General features: G+C 38.3%; 1 protein-coding gene across 11 annotated transcripts in view; it reads left to right on the top strand.

Moving 5' to 3' along the window:
* The window catches only part of ep300b (E1A binding protein p300 b), a 71,133-nt gene that overhangs the window by 31,610 nt on the left and 18,884 nt on the right, over positions 1–20,639 (top strand). For 2 of the 11 annotated variants that reach the window (XM_072915816.1, XM_061934151.2), the window contains exons 14-20: positions 40–486; positions 3,884–4,132; positions 4,230–4,428; positions 5,713–5,864; positions 14,616–14,855; positions 14,927–15,015; positions 19,488–19,598. In XM_072915816.1, the coding sequence (XP_072771917.1) occupies positions 40–486; positions 3,884–4,132; positions 4,230–4,428; positions 5,713–5,864; positions 14,616–14,855; positions 14,927–15,015; positions 19,488–19,598 (1,487 nt within the window). Of the gene's footprint in view, positions 1–39; positions 487–3,883; positions 4,133–4,217; positions 4,429–5,712; positions 5,865–14,615; positions 14,856–14,926; positions 15,016–19,487; positions 19,599–20,639 lie in introns of all 11 variants that reach the window. The other 9 variants (XM_061974500.2, XM_072915815.1, XM_072915817.1 and 6 more) reach the window with 6 other exon arrangements.

The raw sequence follows: 20,639 nt of genomic DNA, 5'->3' as shown, positions 1-20,639 counted from the left end.
CGTCATCTCCACTTACTCTCCTTTGCTTAATCTGTGCAGCAGAACCAGTTGTCGACTCCGCCTTCCCTCCCAGCCGGCAGCCCTTCAGCACAGTCTGCCACACCTGCCCCGTGCTCGGCAGCCTCGCTGGGGCCTGCCGGTGTCAGTGGTGCAGCGCCTCCGTCCTCCGCCTCCAACCAGCCCAACACCTTTCCTCACTGCACGCCCATGCGAACAAACTCTCCCTCGCCTGCACGCAGCTTAACGCCTCAACCTCATCAGACCGCTCCCAGCTTACCTCGCTCTCAGACGCCACAGCCGCCGACCCCGACTACGCCCCAGTTGCCTCCTCAGCACCAACAGCAGGCGTCGCAGAACTCTGACAAGGCTAGCCAGCTGCCACAGCAGACACTTGGGGGCGCCACTACCTCAGGCCCCCAGGTAGGTCAGGCTTCTTTGGGGCCTTTCCAGAATGCACATGTGCCCCTTCAGCTGCCAGAGAGCCCAGTAAGTACTCACCTTTGCTTTCACTGTGGTGGAACCTGCATTTATGAGCTTGATTGGTTCTTGAGCCAGGTTTGTAAATCCAAAAGCAAATTTCTCCATAGGAAAGAATGTAAATACACTATATTGCCAAAAGTATTTGGCCACCTGCCTTGACTCACATATGAACTAGAAGTGCCGTCCCATTCCTAACCCATAGGGTTCAATATGACCTATTACAGCTTCAACTCTTCTGGGAAGGCTGTCCACAAGGTTGCGGAGTGTATTGATAGCAGTTTTCCACCATTCTTCCAAAAGCGCATTGGTGCGGTCACACACTGATGTTGGTGGAGAAGGCCTGGCTCTCAGTCTCCCTTCTAATTCATCCCAAAGGTGTTCTATCGGGTTCAGGTCAGGACTCTGTGCAGGCTAGTCAAGTTCATCCACACCAGACTCTGTCATTCATGGAATTGTCCAAAATGTTTTGGTATCCTGGAGCATTCAAAGTTCCTTTCACTGGAACTAAGGGGCCAAGCCCAACTCCTGAAAAACAACCCCACACCATAATTCCTCCTTCAAATTTCACACTCGGCCCAATGCAGTCTGAAATGTAGCGTTCTCCTGGCAACCTCCAAACCCAGACTGCTCCATCAGATTGCCAGATGGAAAAGTGTGATTCATCAGTCCAGAGAAGGCGTCTCCACTGCTCTAGAATCCAGTGGTGATGTCCTTTACACCACTGCATCCCACACTTTGCATTGGACTTGCTGATGTATGGCTTAGATTCTGCTGCTCATTCCATGAAGCTCTCTGCCTACTGTACGTGGGCTAATTGGAAGGTGACATGAAGTTTGGAGCTGTGTAGCAAGTGACTGTGCAGAAAGTCTTTGCACTATGCTGACCTCTCTGTCACTTTACATGGCTGAGTTGCTGTTGTTCCCAAACTCTTCACTTTTCTTACAATAAAGTTGACTTTGGAATATTTAGGAGCGAGGAAATTTCAGGACTGGATTTGTTGCACAGATGGCATCCTATGACAGTTCCATGCTGGAAATCACTGAGAGCGGCCCATTCTTTCACAAATGTTTGTAGAAACAGTCTCCATGCCTAAGTGCTTGATTTGATACACCTGTGGCCGGGCCAAGTGATTAGTGCATCTCATCATTTGGATGGGTGGACACCATACTTTTGGCAGTATAGTGTATGAATACTGAGTTTTAGCCTCGACAAAAGTCCACAATTTAGTCAAGTGCTATTTCAAACATAACAAGAAGATGATGGATCCACTTTCTCTTTATTAACAAGCTAAACTGTCCTTCAGGGCTGGACAATTCATCACTTGGCTTGTGACCATGATGAAAATGTAAAAGTGGGGAGTGCTCAGAGAGTATGGGGTCTGACTGTATGATCGTGTCAGAGCTCCAGGAAGTCGGACCTGTTTCCAGTGAGGGTTGGACTCCGCCAAGGCTGCCCTTTGTCTTTTTCTGTTCATAACTTTTATGGACAGAATTTCTAGGCGCAGTCCAGATGATGTGGTCCTGATGGCTTCATCTGGCCAGGATCTTCAGCTCTCACTGGATGGGTTCGCAGCCGAGTGTGAAGAGACTGGGATGAGAATCAGCACCTCCAAGTCCGAGTCCTTGGTTCTCGCCCGGAAAAGGGTGGAGTGCCATGTTCCCTTTAATTTGTCACTTGTATGAGCAAAGGAAAAACTCCCCGAGCATCGGGTGGAGCACATGTGACAACATCAGACGTGTGGCCACACCTGACTTAATAACAAGTTCAATCTTTTATTTCAATAATCAAATGACAGGATTTTTTTGTCTAATATAAGTGATTTGGCTCACTATAACAAATACAATCTTCTTTTTCATGAGCTTTGTGCTAGTGTTTTATGTCAAAGTGGGCATCCAGCTTTGGAAATCATTTGTACTCCTTTCACAGATCACATTTAGTTCCGCTTAATATATCATTTTATTAGCATCTCTGTAATCTAGTAACAGCATTCCATGATTAATATTCATAAGACAAGTGAACATTCTTAATATAAAAGCACATCAGTCATAGTGTAACCATCTGGAATTGACACTGTGTGGTGTAGGAGTTGTCTGACTTATTGTGTGGCAGTAAATGTCTGCTGTGGATATGACAGATGACAAAGAGTTGCTTTAAGCCTCTTTTGTACGGCAGACAATAACCAGTTTTGCTAGATAGAAGTTTTTTGTTGTGGTTACGGCCGAAAAACAGTTTTGCTCAAAGTGATGGATGGAATTCCTGCCCTCTTTAAAGCGTTTCTACAGACGTAATAATTGAACAGTGTTGACGAACATTGTTTTCTCTGTTCTGACCGCTTGCAAAATCATACAGAACAAACTCTTATCTGTTTATTTTGTTTATAGCTTAGATGGGATTTGATTTTGTGCAATTGCGCAGGCGCGCAGCTTAGAGGGAATGTTGGTGGAGTGCCATCTCTAAGTTGGGGAGGAGATCTTGCCCCAAGTGGAGGAGTTCAAGTACCTGGGAGTCTTGTTCACGAGTGAGAGAAGAGTGGATGGTGAGATCGACAGGCGGATCGGTGCGGCGTCTTCAGTAATGCGGACGCTGTATCGATCCGTTGTGGTGAAGAAGGAGCTGAGCCGGAAGGCAAAGCTCTCAATTTACCGGTCGATCTACGTTCCCATCCTCACCTATGGTCATGAGCTTTGGGTTATGACCGAAAGGACAAGATCACGGGTACAAGCGGCCCAAATGAGTTTCCTCCGCCGGGTGGCGGGGCTCTCCCTTAGAGATAGGGTGAGAAGCTCTGTCATCCGGGAGGAGCTCAAAGTAAAGCAGCTGCTCCTCCACATGGATAGGAGCCAGATGAGGTGGTTCGGGCATCTGCTCAGGATGCTTTGCCAACACGCGTGCACACACCGAAGCCCCCTTGGTGACCTCACAAATGATCAGAAATCACAAAAGTCCTTAACTTTAACAACCATATTGCTACAATAATAAACAATTTAAAAACTTGTGGAAAAGCATCAGAGAGAGGGAGAAACCCGAACAAGAGGAGCTCTTCTTCACTGTGAAATAGGTCTGCTTTGGAAAAGTCCTGTTTCATCACAATTAAAACTTGCTGTGGTACAAAGTCTTGTCTTTTTGGGACTCCTATTGAGTAAGCAAAATGGACAAAAGGTGAAGAAACACAGAAGGGACACACACACACACACACACACACACACACACTGAGAAGTGTTCAGGGCAGCAAGTGACTTAGAGGGCTGCGCCCCCTTCAAAATTGGCTGCAGGCGGCGCACAAAATGAATGAACGTGACATATTTGGCTCGATCGGAAAGTCCGTAAATCGAGTTTCCACATGATTTTTTTTGTTAGTTTTTTGACTTTGTCTCCTGATCTTTTAACCCCGGTTGCTTTGCAGGCGTCTCCAAAGCCTCCTGTAACGGCAGACGCTCAGGTGTCTTCTCCAGCCTCCGTCAGCAGCGGCGCTAATCCCAGCTCCCAGCTCGCCCCGCCGGACTGTCCCGCTCCCAGCCAAGAAGATGGCAAAATGGAAGTGAAAAAGCAGGAGGACGAGGAAGAGGAGGACAGCGCAGAAAGCCAAGAGGAGGGCAAGGCTCTCGGGAAGACGGGCAAAGTTGAGCCTGACGTACAAACGGAGAAGGTTGAGGTAAGAATGTCCTGAAAAGCCTTGTTATTTTAGCCAAATGTGTGTTTTGCTTGCCACCTGTTTTCCTAGAGAAGAATAAATGCAGTCTCTCTTCCAGATAAAGAAAGAGGATGTATCTGGAGATGGGTGCAAAGCAGAGGCCATGGATACATCTTCGTCCTCTGCCTCCTCCTCCTCCTCCTCGTCCGCTGAAACGGGCGAAGACAAGAAGCCGGAGGTGAAAAAGGAGCCCAAAGAACAAGATGAGGCATCGGATTCCACGACCTCCCCAGCCAGCACTCAGAGCAAAAAGAAAAGTACGTCAAGCAGGTGTTATTTTCCACTCCGTTACAGGCATGTGGTTTTTCCCTCTATAGTCCGTCTTTTTTATCTCTGTAGGAATATAAACCATTTTTTTCCGTTTTTTCCGACCTACAATGTGTGTTCAAATCTTGATCCGGCTCTTTGCCATACCTGCCAACAAGTAGGGTTTTCCCCTAATGAGTCGAGGTTTTGAGGGGCGGTATGGCGTAGTGGGTAGAGCAACCGTGCCAGAAACCTGAGGGTTGCAGGTTCGCTCCCCGCCTCTTACCATCCAAAATCGTTGCCGTTGTGTCCTTGGGCAGGACACTTCACCCTTGCCCCCGGTGCCACTCACACCGGTTGATGAATGATAGGTGGTGGTCGGAGGAGCCGTAGGCACAAATTGGCAGCCACGCTTCTGTCAGTCTACCCCAGGGCAGCTGTGGCTATGAAAGTAGCTTACCACCACCAGGTGTGAATGAATGATGGCCTCTCACTTCTCTGTGAAGCGCTTTGAGTGTCTAGAAAAGCGCTATATAAATCTAAGTCATTATTATTATTATGATGATCATCCAGTGGTAAAAACTATGGTTTTCCATTAAAAATGGAAGCTACTCCACAAACTGATGATGGGTTGCTTTACGTATAAGAACATCCATGATTGCTTACTATGATGAGTCACCATTGGTTGAGATTAGGGCAAAACATTAGGGACAGACCAATCAGAGGCAAGATATCATGGAACCAGGAAGTGAAATCACACCAGATATCCCAAATGACGAGGAGAAGTCGTAGAAGAGAAGAGGGAATCCTCAAGATGTATATATTAAAACAACTATTGGAAGATTACAAGTTTCTTTCAGCGATGTAGACCATGTCCAGGAAACCCACAATGTTGGCCACAAAAGTATGATGAAACATTCATTTGACTTGTTTACCATGTAAGCCCAAATGAAAAGTGGAAGAGGTGAACACATGATTGTGGCAGACATGTTTGCTACACTAGAGCCTGTCTAATTGCTCATTGGTCTAGCTGACATTTTGTATTTTGACATTGAATAGTTGCATCATTTTGAAACATAAACAACAAAATATTTGTTATTTCATGCTATAAATCACAAATGGCTATTCAGATAAAGGAAGTTGGGGGGTGGTGCCCCTCTTTCCCCCCCCCCCCCCAGGCCCCCGGCTTATTTGAAGTCTTTTTCATTGAGTTGAAATCACATGCCTGCGGTTCTGTCAGTGGAGGCATTTATCTTGTGACTCCCATCTTCTTACAACGATCTTTTTGCCTCCAGCCTTTAAGCCAGAGGAGCTACGTCAGGCTCTGATGCCCACCTTGGAGGCTCTGTACCGGCAGGACCCCGAGTCCCTCCCTTTTCGCCAGCCGGTGGACGCCCAGTTACTGGGAATACCCGTACGTATTCGAACTAGTAACAAAACTAACCTGGTAAGGGACTGCACTGGCTGCCATTTTGCTTCAACTCCTCTAAAAATGTGGATTTTTTTTTTGTTTGTTTTCATTTTTCATCTTCCAAGCGTTATTTTGTCAGTAGTCATAATGTGTTTTTGACCTCGTCTCTCTGCTGCGCCTTCATTTTTTCAGTTGCCATTGCATGTCAGGTCAATGAAACATAAACCTTTTGGCAAATCAAAGCAATTGATGAAGTAGCAGCACACACGCTGCTGCTAACAAAGATTGACTTCACACTCGCCTTGAAAAATGGAAAAGGGACTGCTGGAAACTGTATCATGATATCAGCGTTTTAAATCGGTCAATATGTTTTTATGACCTATGGAAAATAAGGAGCAGGAGAAAAACATTTTTATTTCCAATGTAACTTCCTGTGATTAGAATGCCTCCGCTATCGAGGCAGAAGGGAAATGTCAACAAAATAGTACAATCACATTGAACACTTAACAATAAGCTCTTAAAAATGAAGGACTGTGTAAGAAATGCTTAATGATAATATAATAACCATCTTCTGCAGGTTTAGTGGCAGGAAGTTACAGCTGTGCTCTAAAGGGTGAGCAGGAAAGAAGTTTCAGAACCACTGCTCTAACCCATTTCTCGCACTGGGCAATATAGCTAAAAATGGTATCACCATATCAGTGTTTTCAAAAAATGTTGATATTTGTGCAAATAAAAATACACTTCAATCATAATTTCTGGGCTTAAAAAACTTTGGTGACTTTCCGTTTGTTTGAGATTATCATCACTGCCACAATTGGTGGAGAAATGTATTACAACTGAGTAATGCTGCAATAGAATAAGGAACAAAGTTATAACATTTTGGGGCTGATCCGGATCTCCGCCTGGATTCAGGGCTTTTTTACAATCAGCTCTACTCTCGGAGTTGCTTTCTAGCTTGTGTTGCTGCCTTTTGTACTATTTTAACAAACCTAAATGTAATGACTTGCTTGTTTTGGAGTGAACTAAGTTAACAGAATGATATAATGTCTTTTTCCCGGTCGGAGTTGCTACAATCTCATGGTGATTGAGCTATTTCAGAAGGATAAATGTTACAAACTATTTTTCATTCTCACGGTAATACACAACAAAGTGTGACCCTTTTAGGATGCATACTTTTGTTTGTAAATACGGTACAGTCCCATTTCCCTTTTTCAAGAGACATTTGGCAACCCTGCTTCACCATCAAATCCTCTCTTTCATAACACATGTTGATGTCCTTCTTGGAGATTGAGCACTTTGATCAGCTCCATAGTCAATTGCTTTTTTTTGCTATCACATTAAATCATTTGCCATTGTTCAAATCATGCTTTTTTTTGTAGGTTTTTAGTCTGAATCAGATTTTGTGTCGACATTCTTGTGTGCCATTGCTTGCTTTCTAGTTCAGTTCCTCACCAGTAGCAGTGTTAGTAGACAGTGTGTAGAGGTGGGGCAGTCATTCTCTTCATACCCCTTTTTCCCCACTATAGAGTGCACCGGTATACAAGCCGCACCCACTAAAGTTCGGAAGAGAAATATTTTCCATGTATTAGCCGCACCGGACTATAAGCCGCATTGTGAAATGACTTATTCACACAGAAATATTTAGTCAATGTTTATTTACATACCTTAATCGTTTCCATACGGTGTCTGTAACACGGCTGTAAAACGGCTGATCAAACAAAACAGAAGTCATGGTCATGGACCCACTAGCTGCGCAAGCTAGCTCTCCAATCAGCTAAACAGACTCAATAACTCCACGCTGACGTTTTGCTGAATTTACTGAAGAATTTGTGAAAGTGAAACAATACAAAAAGAATGCCATTGTAAGTTAATAATACTAACACAGACACTTGTAAACAGGTCAGCATTATAGCTAATGCTAACGACCTTAGTGTCATTACATTATGATAGCGCGTACAAATATGCATAAAAACACTCCTACAGACATCACACATGGGATGTAAGAATAGTTTTAGTTATATTGTAAAACTTACACACGTTACTTGAGGTGATGAACGAAGACTCCATACGAGTAGAATCCCTACAAACGGCTAAAAGACCAAACAGTAATTGTACTTCCGGTTGAAAGCGCTAGTCTTATCAGAAGGACAATGCAGCACTGCAGTGCCCGCGGTGGGCGAACTGGTCCAAAAGATGGCGCCATAGCACAAACAATAGCACACTCATTCAGTGTATTTGCTATTTTTTTTCTTTTTGCAATATGGCTGTCAATGAAGTCAAATCCATCAATTAGCTGCAGCGTTTTACAAACCGCAGGGTTCAAAGCGGCTTATAGTCGGTAGTTTACAGTCATGTTGACTATACTGCGTGTGCCTACCTGACAGATATTTGTACAAAATATTCAAATGGTAAATACAGGAATTAAAAACTACCTACTGGTCACACCCTTTAAAAACTGACACTTTTCTGGTGTGGCTACAAATCTGCAACATATCTTTGAAATATACAGTGGTAATATGTTAGGCTGTATATATACCAGTGGTAATATGTTAGGCAGTATATATACCAGTGGTAATATGTTAGGCTGTATATATACCAGTGGTAATATGTTAGGCTGTATATATACCAGTGGTAATATGTTAGGCTGTATATATACCAGTGGTAATATGTTAGGCTGTATATATACCAGTGGTAATATGTTAGGCAGTATATATACCAGTGGTAATATGTTAGGCTGTATATATACCAGTGGTAATATGTTAGGCTGTATACATACCAGTGGTAATATGTTAGGCTGTATATATACCAGTGGTAATATGTTAGGCTGTATATATACCAGTGGTAATATGTTAGGCTGTATACATACCAGTGGTAATATGTTAGGCTGTATATATACCAGTGGTAATATGTTAGGCTGTATATATACCAGTGGTAATATGTTAGGCTGTATATATACCAGTGGTAATATGTTAGGCTGTATACATACCAGTGGTAATATGTTAGGCTGTATACATACCAGTGGTAATATGTTAGGCTGTATATATACCAGTGGTAATATGTTAGGCTGTATATATACCAGTGGTAATATGTTAGGCTGTATATATACCAGTGGTACCGGTAATATGTTAGGCTGTATATATACCAGTGGTAATATGTTAGGCTGTATATATACCAGTGGTAATATGTTAGGCTGTATATATACCAGTGGTAATATGTTAGGCTGTATATATACCAGTGGTAATATGTTAGGCAGTATATATACCAGTGGTAATATGTTAGGCTGTATATATACCAGTGGTAATATGTTAGGCTGTATATATACCAGTGGTAATATGTTAGGCTGTATATATACCAGTGGTAATATGTTAGGCTGTATATATACCAGTGGTAATATGTTAGGCAGTATATATACCAGTGGTAATATGTTAGGCTGTATATATACCAGTGGTAATATGTTAGGCTGTATATATACCAGTGGTAATATGTTAGGCTGTATATATACCAGTGGTAATATGTTAGGCTGTATATATACCAGTGGTAATATGTTAGGCTGTATATATACCAGTGGTAATATGTTAGGCTGTATACATACCAGTGGTAATATGTTAGGCTGTATATATACCAGTGGTAATATGTTAGGCTGTATATATACCAGTGGTAATATGTTAGGCTGTATATATACCAGTGGTAATATGTTAGGCTGTATACATACCAGTGGTAATATGTTAGGCTGTATACATACCAGTGGTAATATGTTAGGCTGTATATATACCAGTGGTAATATGTTAGGCTGTATATATACCAGTGGTAATATGTTAGGCTGTATATATACCAGTGGTAATATGTTAGGCTGTATATATACCAGTGGTAATATGTTAGGCTGTATATATACCAGTGGTAATATGTTAGGCTGTATATATACCAGTGGTAATATGTTAGGCTGTATATATACCAGTGGTAATATGTTAGGCTGTATATATACCAGTGGTAATATGTTAGGCTGTATATATACCAGTGGTAATATGTTAGGCTGTATACATACCAGTGGTAATATGTTAGGCTGTATATATACCAGTGGTAATATGTTAGGCTGTATATATACCAGTGGTAATATGTTAGGCTGTATATATACCAGTGGTAATATGTTAGGCTGTATACATACCAGTGGTAATATGTTAGGCTGTATATATACCAGTGGTAATATGTTAGGCTGTATATATACCAGTGGTAATATGTTAGGCTGTATATATACCAGTGGTAATATGTTAGGCTGTATACATACCAGTGGTAATATGTTAGGCTGTATATATACCAGTGGTAATATGTTAGGCTGTATATATACCAGTGGTAATATGTTAGGCTGTATATATACCAGTGGTAATATGTTAGGCTGTATATATACCAGTGGTAATATGTTCGGCTGTATACATACCAGTGTTGTCCAAACTCTTTCCCCTTACGCCACTCACCCAAAAATCAAAGCAAGTGGAGGCCATTTTGATATTTTTCATTTCCTAAAGCAATACAAAGTTTGTTGTAACCATTAGGACTTCCATCAAATGTGGTGACAGTTAAAGGTCCCGGGGACCCAAAAGGGTCTCAGTCATTAAAGTCATATATATTTTGTTGTTCCTTTCAGTGCCTAAATATTTATAGATCCATTACAGATCAATCTGTTGACTAACAGTTTTAAAAATGTTTTAGGTTTTATGCCCTTTTTTGTCAAAACCCTCTTTTTTAGCAGGAAAAACATAAAATATGCAATATTTCCCCCCAAAAATTGTTCAAAGTGGAATATTAAATGTTAAGTAATTGGAGCCTTAAATTGGTAAATAACTCATAACAACAATGCTTTCGGTTCATTTTTATTTTTAAGCAATACCAGTTAAAAACAAAAAGGTTTCGGGGATCCAAAAGGCCCCCACATATAATGTGTAAAAAAGAAGTCATACATCAGTATATATTATTTTTATTTTCAACGCTTGTATCAACTTCAGCAACAACAGTTTACAGTAAAAAAAAAAAAAAAAAAAAAAGTCAATATTGCAACATTTCTTGTGACGTTACACCTGTTTGCTCTTTTATTCATTTTTGTAATGTGGTTTTTGAAATGAGGTGCTGGCCATTCAAATGTAGCTGGGGGCTGACTGATAATGTATCCATTGTTTAACGTGGGTCGCCATGGTAACTCCAAGACACACTACTCCTTGAAACATATTTCAATACCTTATTTTATATTTGTAGAATTTCAAAATAAAAGTATTTCCTTTGCCAGGCGATGTGTTTGCCTCACCTCACCTCAGCACAGTTGGTGTCATGCTGCTGGCGCTCTTAAAGGGGAAGTGCACTTTTTTGAGAACTTTACCTATCGTTCACAATCATTATGAAAGACATTTTTTTTTTTTTTTGCAATGTAAATATGAAATAAATGCTAGCAAAAGTCAGCTTACAATGGAGCCTATAAAGCCCCTTAAAAAACGTCCAATCACCTCCATTATTGTTTTATATACATGATGTAGGTATATATGTCATGTAGTAACATTCATAATAATATGTAATATATACACGCTGTACGTATATATGTCATGTAGTAACATTCATAATAACATGTAATATATACATGATGTAAGTATATATGTCATGTAGTAACATTCATAATAACATGTAATATATACATGATGTAAGTATATATGTCATGTAGTAACATTCATAATAACATGTAATATATACATGATGTAAGTATATATGTCATGTAGTAACATTCATAATAACATGTCATATATACATGATGTAAGTATATATGTCATGTAGTAACATTCATAATAACATGTCATATATACATGATGTAAGTATATATGTCATGTAGTAACATTCATAATAACATGTAATATATACATGATGTAAGTATACATGTCATGTAGTTACATTCATAATAACATGTAATATATACATGATGTAAGTATATATGTCATGTAGTAACATTCATAATAACATGTAATATATACATGATGTAAGTATATATGTCATGTAGTAACATTCATAATAACATGTAATATATACATGATGTAAGTATATATGTCATGTAGTAACATTCATAATAACATGTAATATATACATGATGTAAGTATATATGTCATGTAGTAACATTCATAATAACATGTAATATATACATGATGTAAGTATATATGTCATGTAGTAACATTCATAATAACATGTAATATATACATGATGTAAGTATATATGTCATGTAGTAACATTCATAATAACATGTAATATATACATGATGTAAGTATATATGTCATGTAGTAACATTCATAATAACATGTAATATATACATGATGTAAGTATATATGTCATGTAGTAACATTCATAATAACATGTAATATATACATGATGTAAGTATATATGTCATGTAGTAACATTCATAATAACATGTAATATATACATGATGTAAGTATATATGTCATGTAGTAACATTCATAATAACATGTAATATATACATGATGTAAGTATATATGTCATGTAGTAACATTCATAATAACATGTAATATATACATGATGTAAGTATATATGTCATGTAGTAACACTCATAATAACATGTAATATATACATGATGTAAGTATATGTCATGTAGTAACATTTAGAATGTGTATGTATCTTGATCGTTTTAAACATTCATTTCAAAGACTCATCATGACGTTCGCTTTTTCCCTTCATCACTGATTATTACTCAGTGCAGACTTTGAGAGCCAACAAACATAATGAAATATCACTTACTGTACGATGTCTGCTGTCATTAGACTGCTAGGATGTTCATATATTCCCATTTAGATGAAGAATGACTCATAATCCTCGTGAAGAAAAGTGGGGTGGAACCAAGCATCTTATCGTGTCGTTCTCCCTAAAAGTCTAAATTGGCTGTCAAAGTGTACCAACTTGTCGGAATACGTCCTCATCCTTCTACTATCCAGGCATGGTTTATCATAAAGTTTGAGGAGCAAGGAAGCAGTCTATCAGTCGATGATGTTAACATAGGCACACAGGAAGTGATCACAGCACTGCTATAGTTGGTCTGCGTTAGCGCTTACAATAACAATATCACTAATACTTGTTAATACTTATAACTATATCACTAATACTTGTTCATATTTATAACTATATCACTAATACTTGTTCATATTTATAATAACTATATCACTAATACCTGTTAATATTTATAATAACTATATCACTAATACTTGTTCATATTTATAACTATATCACTAATACTTGTTCATATTTATAACTATATCACTAATACCTGTTAATATTTATAATAACTATATCACTAATACCTGTTAATATTTATAATAACTATATCACTAATACTTGTTCATATTTATAACTATATCACTAATACTTGTTCATATTTATAACTATATCACTAATACCTGTTAATATTTATAATAACTATATCACTAATACTTGTTCATATTTATAACTATATCACTAATACTTGTTCATATTTATAATAACTATATCACTAATACCTGTTAATATTTATAATAACTATATCACTAATACTTGTTAATATTTATAATAACTATATCACTAATACTTGATAATATTTATAACAATATCACTAATACTTGTTAATATTCATAACTATATCACTAATACTTGTTAATATTTATAATATCAGCAATAGTTCATATTTATAATAACAATATCACTAATACTTGTTAATATTTATAATATCAGTAATAGTTCATATTTATACGGTAATATCAGTAATATATAATATTTATAATATCAGTAATAGTTTATATTTATAATATCAGTAATAGATAATATTTATAATATCAGTAATAGTTAATATTTATAATAACAATATCAGCAATACTTGTTAATATTTATAATATCAGTAATAGTTCATATTTATAATATCAGTAATAGTTCATATTTATAATATCAGTAATAGTTCATATTTATAATAACAATATCAGTAATACTTGTTAATATTTGTAATGTTGCGCTTGTAAGGTGAAAGCAAGACAACTTGAAGTATTTTTGACACACACAAATGTGTGCGTGGTTTATTCATCAAAGACGAGAATGAATGACTACTAACATGGAATGTCGGTCACAACAAAGAATCTCCTGACGGACAGTGCTCCCTCTTAACTGCATATATGAATGCTAAACAACAACAACATTGTTATGTGCACAATCCAACAATGACGGTACAAAATGATGAGAAAGTCAAGTAAACAGGTGTGGTGAATAATAACAATATCGGTGTAACTCCTTAATATTCAAGTCACTAAATGTCAATGGAGTATTGTTTGCACTTTTTGGATGTTTTTATGGGCGAAATAGAGGAGCGACATTGGCTCTGCTGTGAGTTAACGTTTATTTAGGAGTTAGAAATCCATGTCTTTCATGAGAATGGTGTACATTGTAAAAAAGTGCACTTGGCCTTTAAGGTCAACCACCATGTTGCCATAAAAGCGAGAAGAAAATCAAACTGTAGGCTCTGTTAAGTTCTTAAGTTTTGCACCCCGGTCACTTTGCATGGAGCTTGTTTTTAGCAAAGTCAAGTCCTAACTGAGCTCTCAGGACCTTCATTCCTACAAGTATGTTTGAAAAGAAGCTGTCTGTGGACAAAACAAGGTCCAAGTAGTCAAAGATCAGGGTGCAAAGCCAAGATCTTGAGGGCCCAAGTTGTCATGTCACAAAGCCTCTTTTCTGCAGCTCTCAACAACCTTGTCCCCTCTTCTCTCCCTACGCCACGGACCTGACCTCCAGGACTACTTTGACATCGTGAAGAACCCCATGGACCTGTCCACCGTCAAGCGCAAACTGGACACGGGGCAGTACCAGGAGCCCTGGCAGTACGTGGAGGACATCTGGCTGATGTTCAACAACGCCTGGCTGTACAACCGCAAGACCTCGCGAGTCTACAAGTACTGCTCCAAGCTGGCCGAGGTCTTTGAGACGGAGATCGATCCCGTCATGCAGGGCTTAGGCTACTGCTGCGGACGCAAGGTGAGCTCGCTCCTTAAGGACTGTGTGTCCTGGGGAATCTAACCCTTTCCTTTTTCTTTTGCTTTCTCCAGTTTGAGTTTTCCCCCCAAACTCTATGCTGCTATGGAAAACAGTTATGCACCATCCAGCGCGATGCTGCTTATTTTAGCTACCAGAACAGGTAAGGGCTGTCCACTCACACACACTTTGAATAGAATGGAATGATCCACTTGGTGGAGTTGCTAGTTGGAACACAGCTCAGCTCCTCAATGAAATATCTTTTGGATGCTCACAAAGTGGGCTCCTGACTCGGGCCCGATTCTCCCACGTGCTCAAGTGGAAAAAAGGTGCGCTAACACGCCCATTCTGCTGCTCAGCTCCAGTCGGTCACTGCAATAGTAGGGGCGTCAAAAAAGAAATTGCTTTTATTTTTATTTGGAAAGATTCTTAATCAATTCGAAAAAATCGAATAGATTTTTTTTCTTTTTTTTTGCAACCACTCTGACAAATCATATTGTAGATGGAGATGTTTATATCTGCTTTACAAAAGATACTTCTCTTGTTGCCCTTTATTAAATGTTTGGTAGAAAATGATTCAACAAAAGCAGTTTTCTTTGAAGTAATCTAGCTGTTATCTATTTTATGGAGGAATGTAGTTCATCATAGAACTGGCACACAATGTTATTAAAAAACTATTGATATTGAATTAAGAATTGATTCTGAATCAAATTGTTACCCCCAAGAATCGAATCGTGTGCTCAAAGATTGGTAGCCCCTATGCGTTAGTGTTCATTTTGTTGTTATCATTAACAACCTATTTTCCCCTGACAGAAACAGGACAATAACTAAACAAAACAAACGCACATTGAATAAGACAATAACATAATTAACCAACATTTTAGTCAACAAATAAACACAAGATGTACAGTGGTGGTCAAAAGTGTACATAGACTTGTAAAGAACATCATGTCATGGCTGTCTTGACTTTACAATCATTTCTTATTTGTTTGTGATGTAGTGATTGGAGCACATACTTGTTGCTCACAAAAAACATTCATGAAGTTTGCTTCTTTTATGAATTTATTATGGCTCTACTGAAAATGTGAGGGTGAAAAGTATACATACAGCAATGTTAATATTTGCTTACATGTCCCTTGGCAAGTTGACCTGCAATAAGGCGCTTTTGGTAGCCATCCACAAGCTTCTGCTTGACCACTTGACCACTAAATTGCTGCAGTTCAGCTAAATGTGTTGCTTCTCTGACATGGACTTGTTTCTTCAGCATTGTCCACACCTTTAAGTCAGGACTTTGGGAAGAAAACCTTCATTCTTGCCTGATTTAGCCATTCCTTTACCACTTTTGAGGTGTGTTTGGGGTCATTGTCCTGTTGGAACACCCAACTGCGCCCAAGACCCAACCTCCGGGCTGATGACTTTAGCTTGTCCTGAACCATTTGGAGCTAATCCGCCTTTTTCATTGTCCCATTTAAAGCAGCAGTTCCATTAGCAGCAAAACAGACCCAGAGCATAATACTACCACCAACATGCTTGACGATAGGAATGGTGTTCCTGGGATTAAAGGGCTCACCTTTTCTCCTCCAAACATATTGCTGGGTATTGTGGCCAAACAGCTCCATTTTTGTTTCATCTGACATCACATGGACAAAGATAAGACCTTCTGGAGGAAAGTTCTGTGGCTAGAATGAAGGTTTTAGAATGGCCTTCCCAAAGTCCTGACTTAAAGGTGTGGACAATGCTGAAGAAACAAGTCCATGTCAGAAAAGCAACACATTTAGCTGAACTGCAGCAATTTAGTGGTCAAGCAGAAGCTTGTGGATGGCTACCAAAAGCGCCTTATTGCAGGTCAACTTGCCAAGGGACATGTAAGCAAATATTAACATTGCTGTATGTATACTTTTCACCCTCACATTTTCAGTAGAGCCATAATAAATTCATCAAAGAAGCAAACTTCATGAATGTTGTTTGTGAGCAACAAGTATGTGCTCCAATCACTACATCACAAACAAATAAGAAATGATTGTAAAGTCAAGACAGCCATGACATGATGTTCTTTACACGTGTACGTACACTTTGGACCAGGACTGTAGTGTAGTGGGTGGGTGGGACACATCCAACTTTAACGTATGAGAGAGGGACTGAGAAGGGCTTACGAAGGAGAGCCAATCAGATGCTTTCTATTGTGAGATAAGAAGTTTGATATCTCACAAATGTATGGATTGAACATGGTAATATGTCCACACCTGGGAGAAGGTGAAGAGGACACATTTCATTGTTGACGCTATATGATGCCATCAGCAGGTGACGTCTACACAACTGTGTACCGCATTAAATAAGTTTGAACTTTTAATGTGCGTCAGAGGATGCAGTGTTTTCATATTTAGGATTTATTAAGGAATGAAAGGCTCCTCAGAGGGACGAGTTGTTATGTTGGCTGCTTCCGCTTCACAAACAAATGATGATGAAAGCATTCATCGTAACTTTTTTTCACAACAAACATACTTAACAGAAACGTAGCATAAAAAAGTGTCTGAAAGTTATTTATGGCTAACGACATCATTCCTGACTATAAGATCATGCTTTGCAAAAGGTGCTTTCTCATCAGGCCTCATCTTTTAGACTTGTCATTTTCTACAGAAAAAACATCTTTTTCCATATATTAGCCATAATCAAGTGCCCTTTTGCAAAACTGTTTCACGTTTTCATTTCAGTGTTTTTTGTTTCTGTAAAATGTTCTTGTGAAATGGAAACCTTTTTCTCAATATTCCAACAGTACATCATTATTGTACAATGACAACTTTGCTCTTACAATTTTACCCAGTATTTTGTAAAAAAAAAATATATATATACAATATATTTGTATAAGGCTATATCTTGTAAAATTACATAATTTTGTCTTGTAAAATAATTATTCCCCAGAATATTCCTAAAAGTTCTTGTATGAAAACTTTTTCTAAAAAAAACCAAAAAACTTTTTTTCACAATATATTTGACTTTGTTAAATGTCATTCTGTTTTCTTTAAAAAAGAAACACTTATTACAATATTTTTTTTTTTGTAAAGTAACTTTTTTCTCACAATATTGCGTTTATCTAAAAAAAAATTACTTTTTTTATAATATATTTGCCTTTAATCACGTAAATTGGCCTACTTTTTTCCTTAAAAAGACACCTTTTTAATACAATATTTTCACAAATTCCATTTTTCTATAAAAAAAACCAAACACTTTTCTCCAGAATATTCCTAAGAATTATTGTATTTAAACATTTTCTCACAGTATTGCAACTTGACTTTTATTTCACTTCAATCATGTCAGATGGCATAAACAACTATTTTCTTACAATATTTTTTCTTAAAATATCTCCATACAATTCTTGTAAAATAGCTTTTTTCCCCACAATATTGCATTTTTCTAAAAAAAAAACAAAATTTCATAATACATTTTCATTTTAATTGTAATTTTGTTTTATACATTTTTTTTCCCCCAGAATATTTTTTAAATGACTTTTTTTCACAATGCATAATACTTTAATTGTGTAAAATGGCATATTTGTACTTATTAAAAATAAACCATTTTTTATTACAATATTTTTTCTCAAAATATTTCCACACATTTTTTGTAAAATTACTTTTCTCAGAATATTGCGTTTTTCTAAAAAAACAACAACCTTTTTACACAATATTTTTGACTTTAATACTGTAAAATGGCATAATTTTGTCTTGGAAATAAAACATTCTTTAGATATTTTAACATAATTCTTGTACAATGACAACTTTTTCTCGCAATATTAATAACAATTTTCTAAAAAACAAAAACAAAAAAAACCTCTTTAGTAATATATATGACTTTAAGTTTGTAAAAATATATAATTTTGTCTTGAAAAATCTAATTAAAATTCTCAAAATATTCCTAAAAATTCTTGGATGATAATTTTTTTCCCACAATATTGCAACTTTTTGAAGAAGAAAAAAAAAGACAAATGTTTCCGTAGAGACAGCAGCGGCAGAAAGAAAGTGTGCTAAAGTGACAAATGGTTCACACTCTGTGTTTACAGACCAGCCATGTGGCTGCCTTCTGGGAGTCCTAGGTAGAAAAAGCAAATGGCTGGCGTTTTGGAGTTCCAGTGCGAACTAGGGCGGGGTGGGCGTGTCTGCAGGCTGGCTGGGCGAATAGGAATAAGAAGAACGTGCGTAAAAAAGCACAAAAGGGAGAATGGGGCCCTTGGTCAGCACATGACCTCATGAAGGGGGGCAGTGACCTTTGAGCCCATGAGAGGAAGGGTTCCCTCTTTCTAGATGATGGCTGTTTGTTGCTTTGCCATAATACTTCTCCTCATCCCCCTGTGGTGTTTTGGAGACATGTCCATGTTGTTGACCACTGACGCTAATCTTTGCTTTGCCTTGGCTCTCTGTCCTCTGTTGCTCCTTCACCTCCATCCCTGTCTGACATGGAATCTTCATTCTCTCCCTCCTTTTTTTTGTAACGCTTGTGATGTCTGCATTGGCCTGCTTTGCTGTGACCAATCATCCACTACGAAATTTACGCTCAAAACCCAAACACTCCTGCTGGCGACCATCTTCCTTGCCCTCTGCCTCCTCCTGCCCTGCCGTGCCCGCTCTGTGACCACCGGTGTAGTTCACCAAAATATGGGCTTCTTGCTGACAGGTACCACTTCTGTGAGAAGTGTTTCAACGAAATCCAGGGCGAGACCGTCTCCCTGGGCGACGACCCCTCCCAGCCTCAAACGTGAGTTTCTTCTTTCCATTCTGCTCTTGTAGATCAGGGGTGTCCAGACCTATTTCAAAACCCATGCCATTTTATCCTAACCCCGAGGTGACCGTTAAAGGTCCCAGTCATTAAAGGGTTCAAAATAAGCCACATTTGACTCTCTGCGCTTAAATATCTATCCATCCATTGACATAAAGTTAGAATTGTCTTGCCAAATATGCATTGGAGCCTGAAATAGGTCAATAATTCATAACAACATTGCTTTTGGTTCCTCATTATTTATTGAGAAATGATAGTTGAAAACCACTAAAGTTCCCAGGGTCTCAGTAATTAAAGTGTAAATAATTGTTTTACTTTATAAACCTAAATATCTATACATCTACTTCAGATCCATCCCTTGACATAAAGTTTGAATTTTCTTTTCATGATTTTTGCCCTTTTTGTCAAAATAGTAGAAAAAACACAAAATATGCAATATTTTCCCTCCGAAAAATGTTGAAAGATGAATATTTGATGTGAAGCAATTGGAGCCTTAAATAAGTCATTAATTCATAACAACATTGCTTTTGGTTTCTTATTATTTTTTGAGCAATGACAGTTTAAAAAAAACAACTAAAGTTCCCGGGGACCTAAAAGGGTCTCAGTAATTAAAGTGTTAAAAAAAGGTCATGTATAAACAATTGTTTTACTTTCTACACTTAAATATCTATAGATCAACTTCAGATCCATCAAAGTTTTAATTTTGTAAATGTTTTATGCCCGTTTTGTCAAAACCCTTTTTTTAAGAGGAAAAACGCAATATGTTCAAAGATGAATATTTAAGGTGAAGTAATTGGAGCCTTAAATTGGTCAATCATCCATCCATCCATTTTCTACCGCTTATTCCCTTCGGGGTCGCGGGGGGCGCTGGAGCCTATCTCCGCTACAATCGGGCGGAAGGCGGGGAACACCCTGGACAAGTCGCCTCCTCATCACAGGGCCAACACAGATAGACAACATTTACACACTAGGGACCATTTAGTGTTGCCAATCAACCTATCCCCAGGTGCACGTCTTTGG

The sequence above is a fragment of the Nerophis lumbriciformis genome, linkage group LG22, assembly GCF_033978685.3.
Source record: "Nerophis lumbriciformis linkage group LG22, RoL_Nlum_v2.1, whole genome shotgun sequence".
In the NCBI taxonomy this organism is placed as follows: Eukaryota; Metazoa; Chordata; class Actinopteri; order Syngnathiformes; family Syngnathidae; genus Nerophis; species Nerophis lumbriciformis.
Note: the sequence above shows the minus strand (reverse complement) of the source record. Positions and strands in the feature narration are given on the sequence as shown.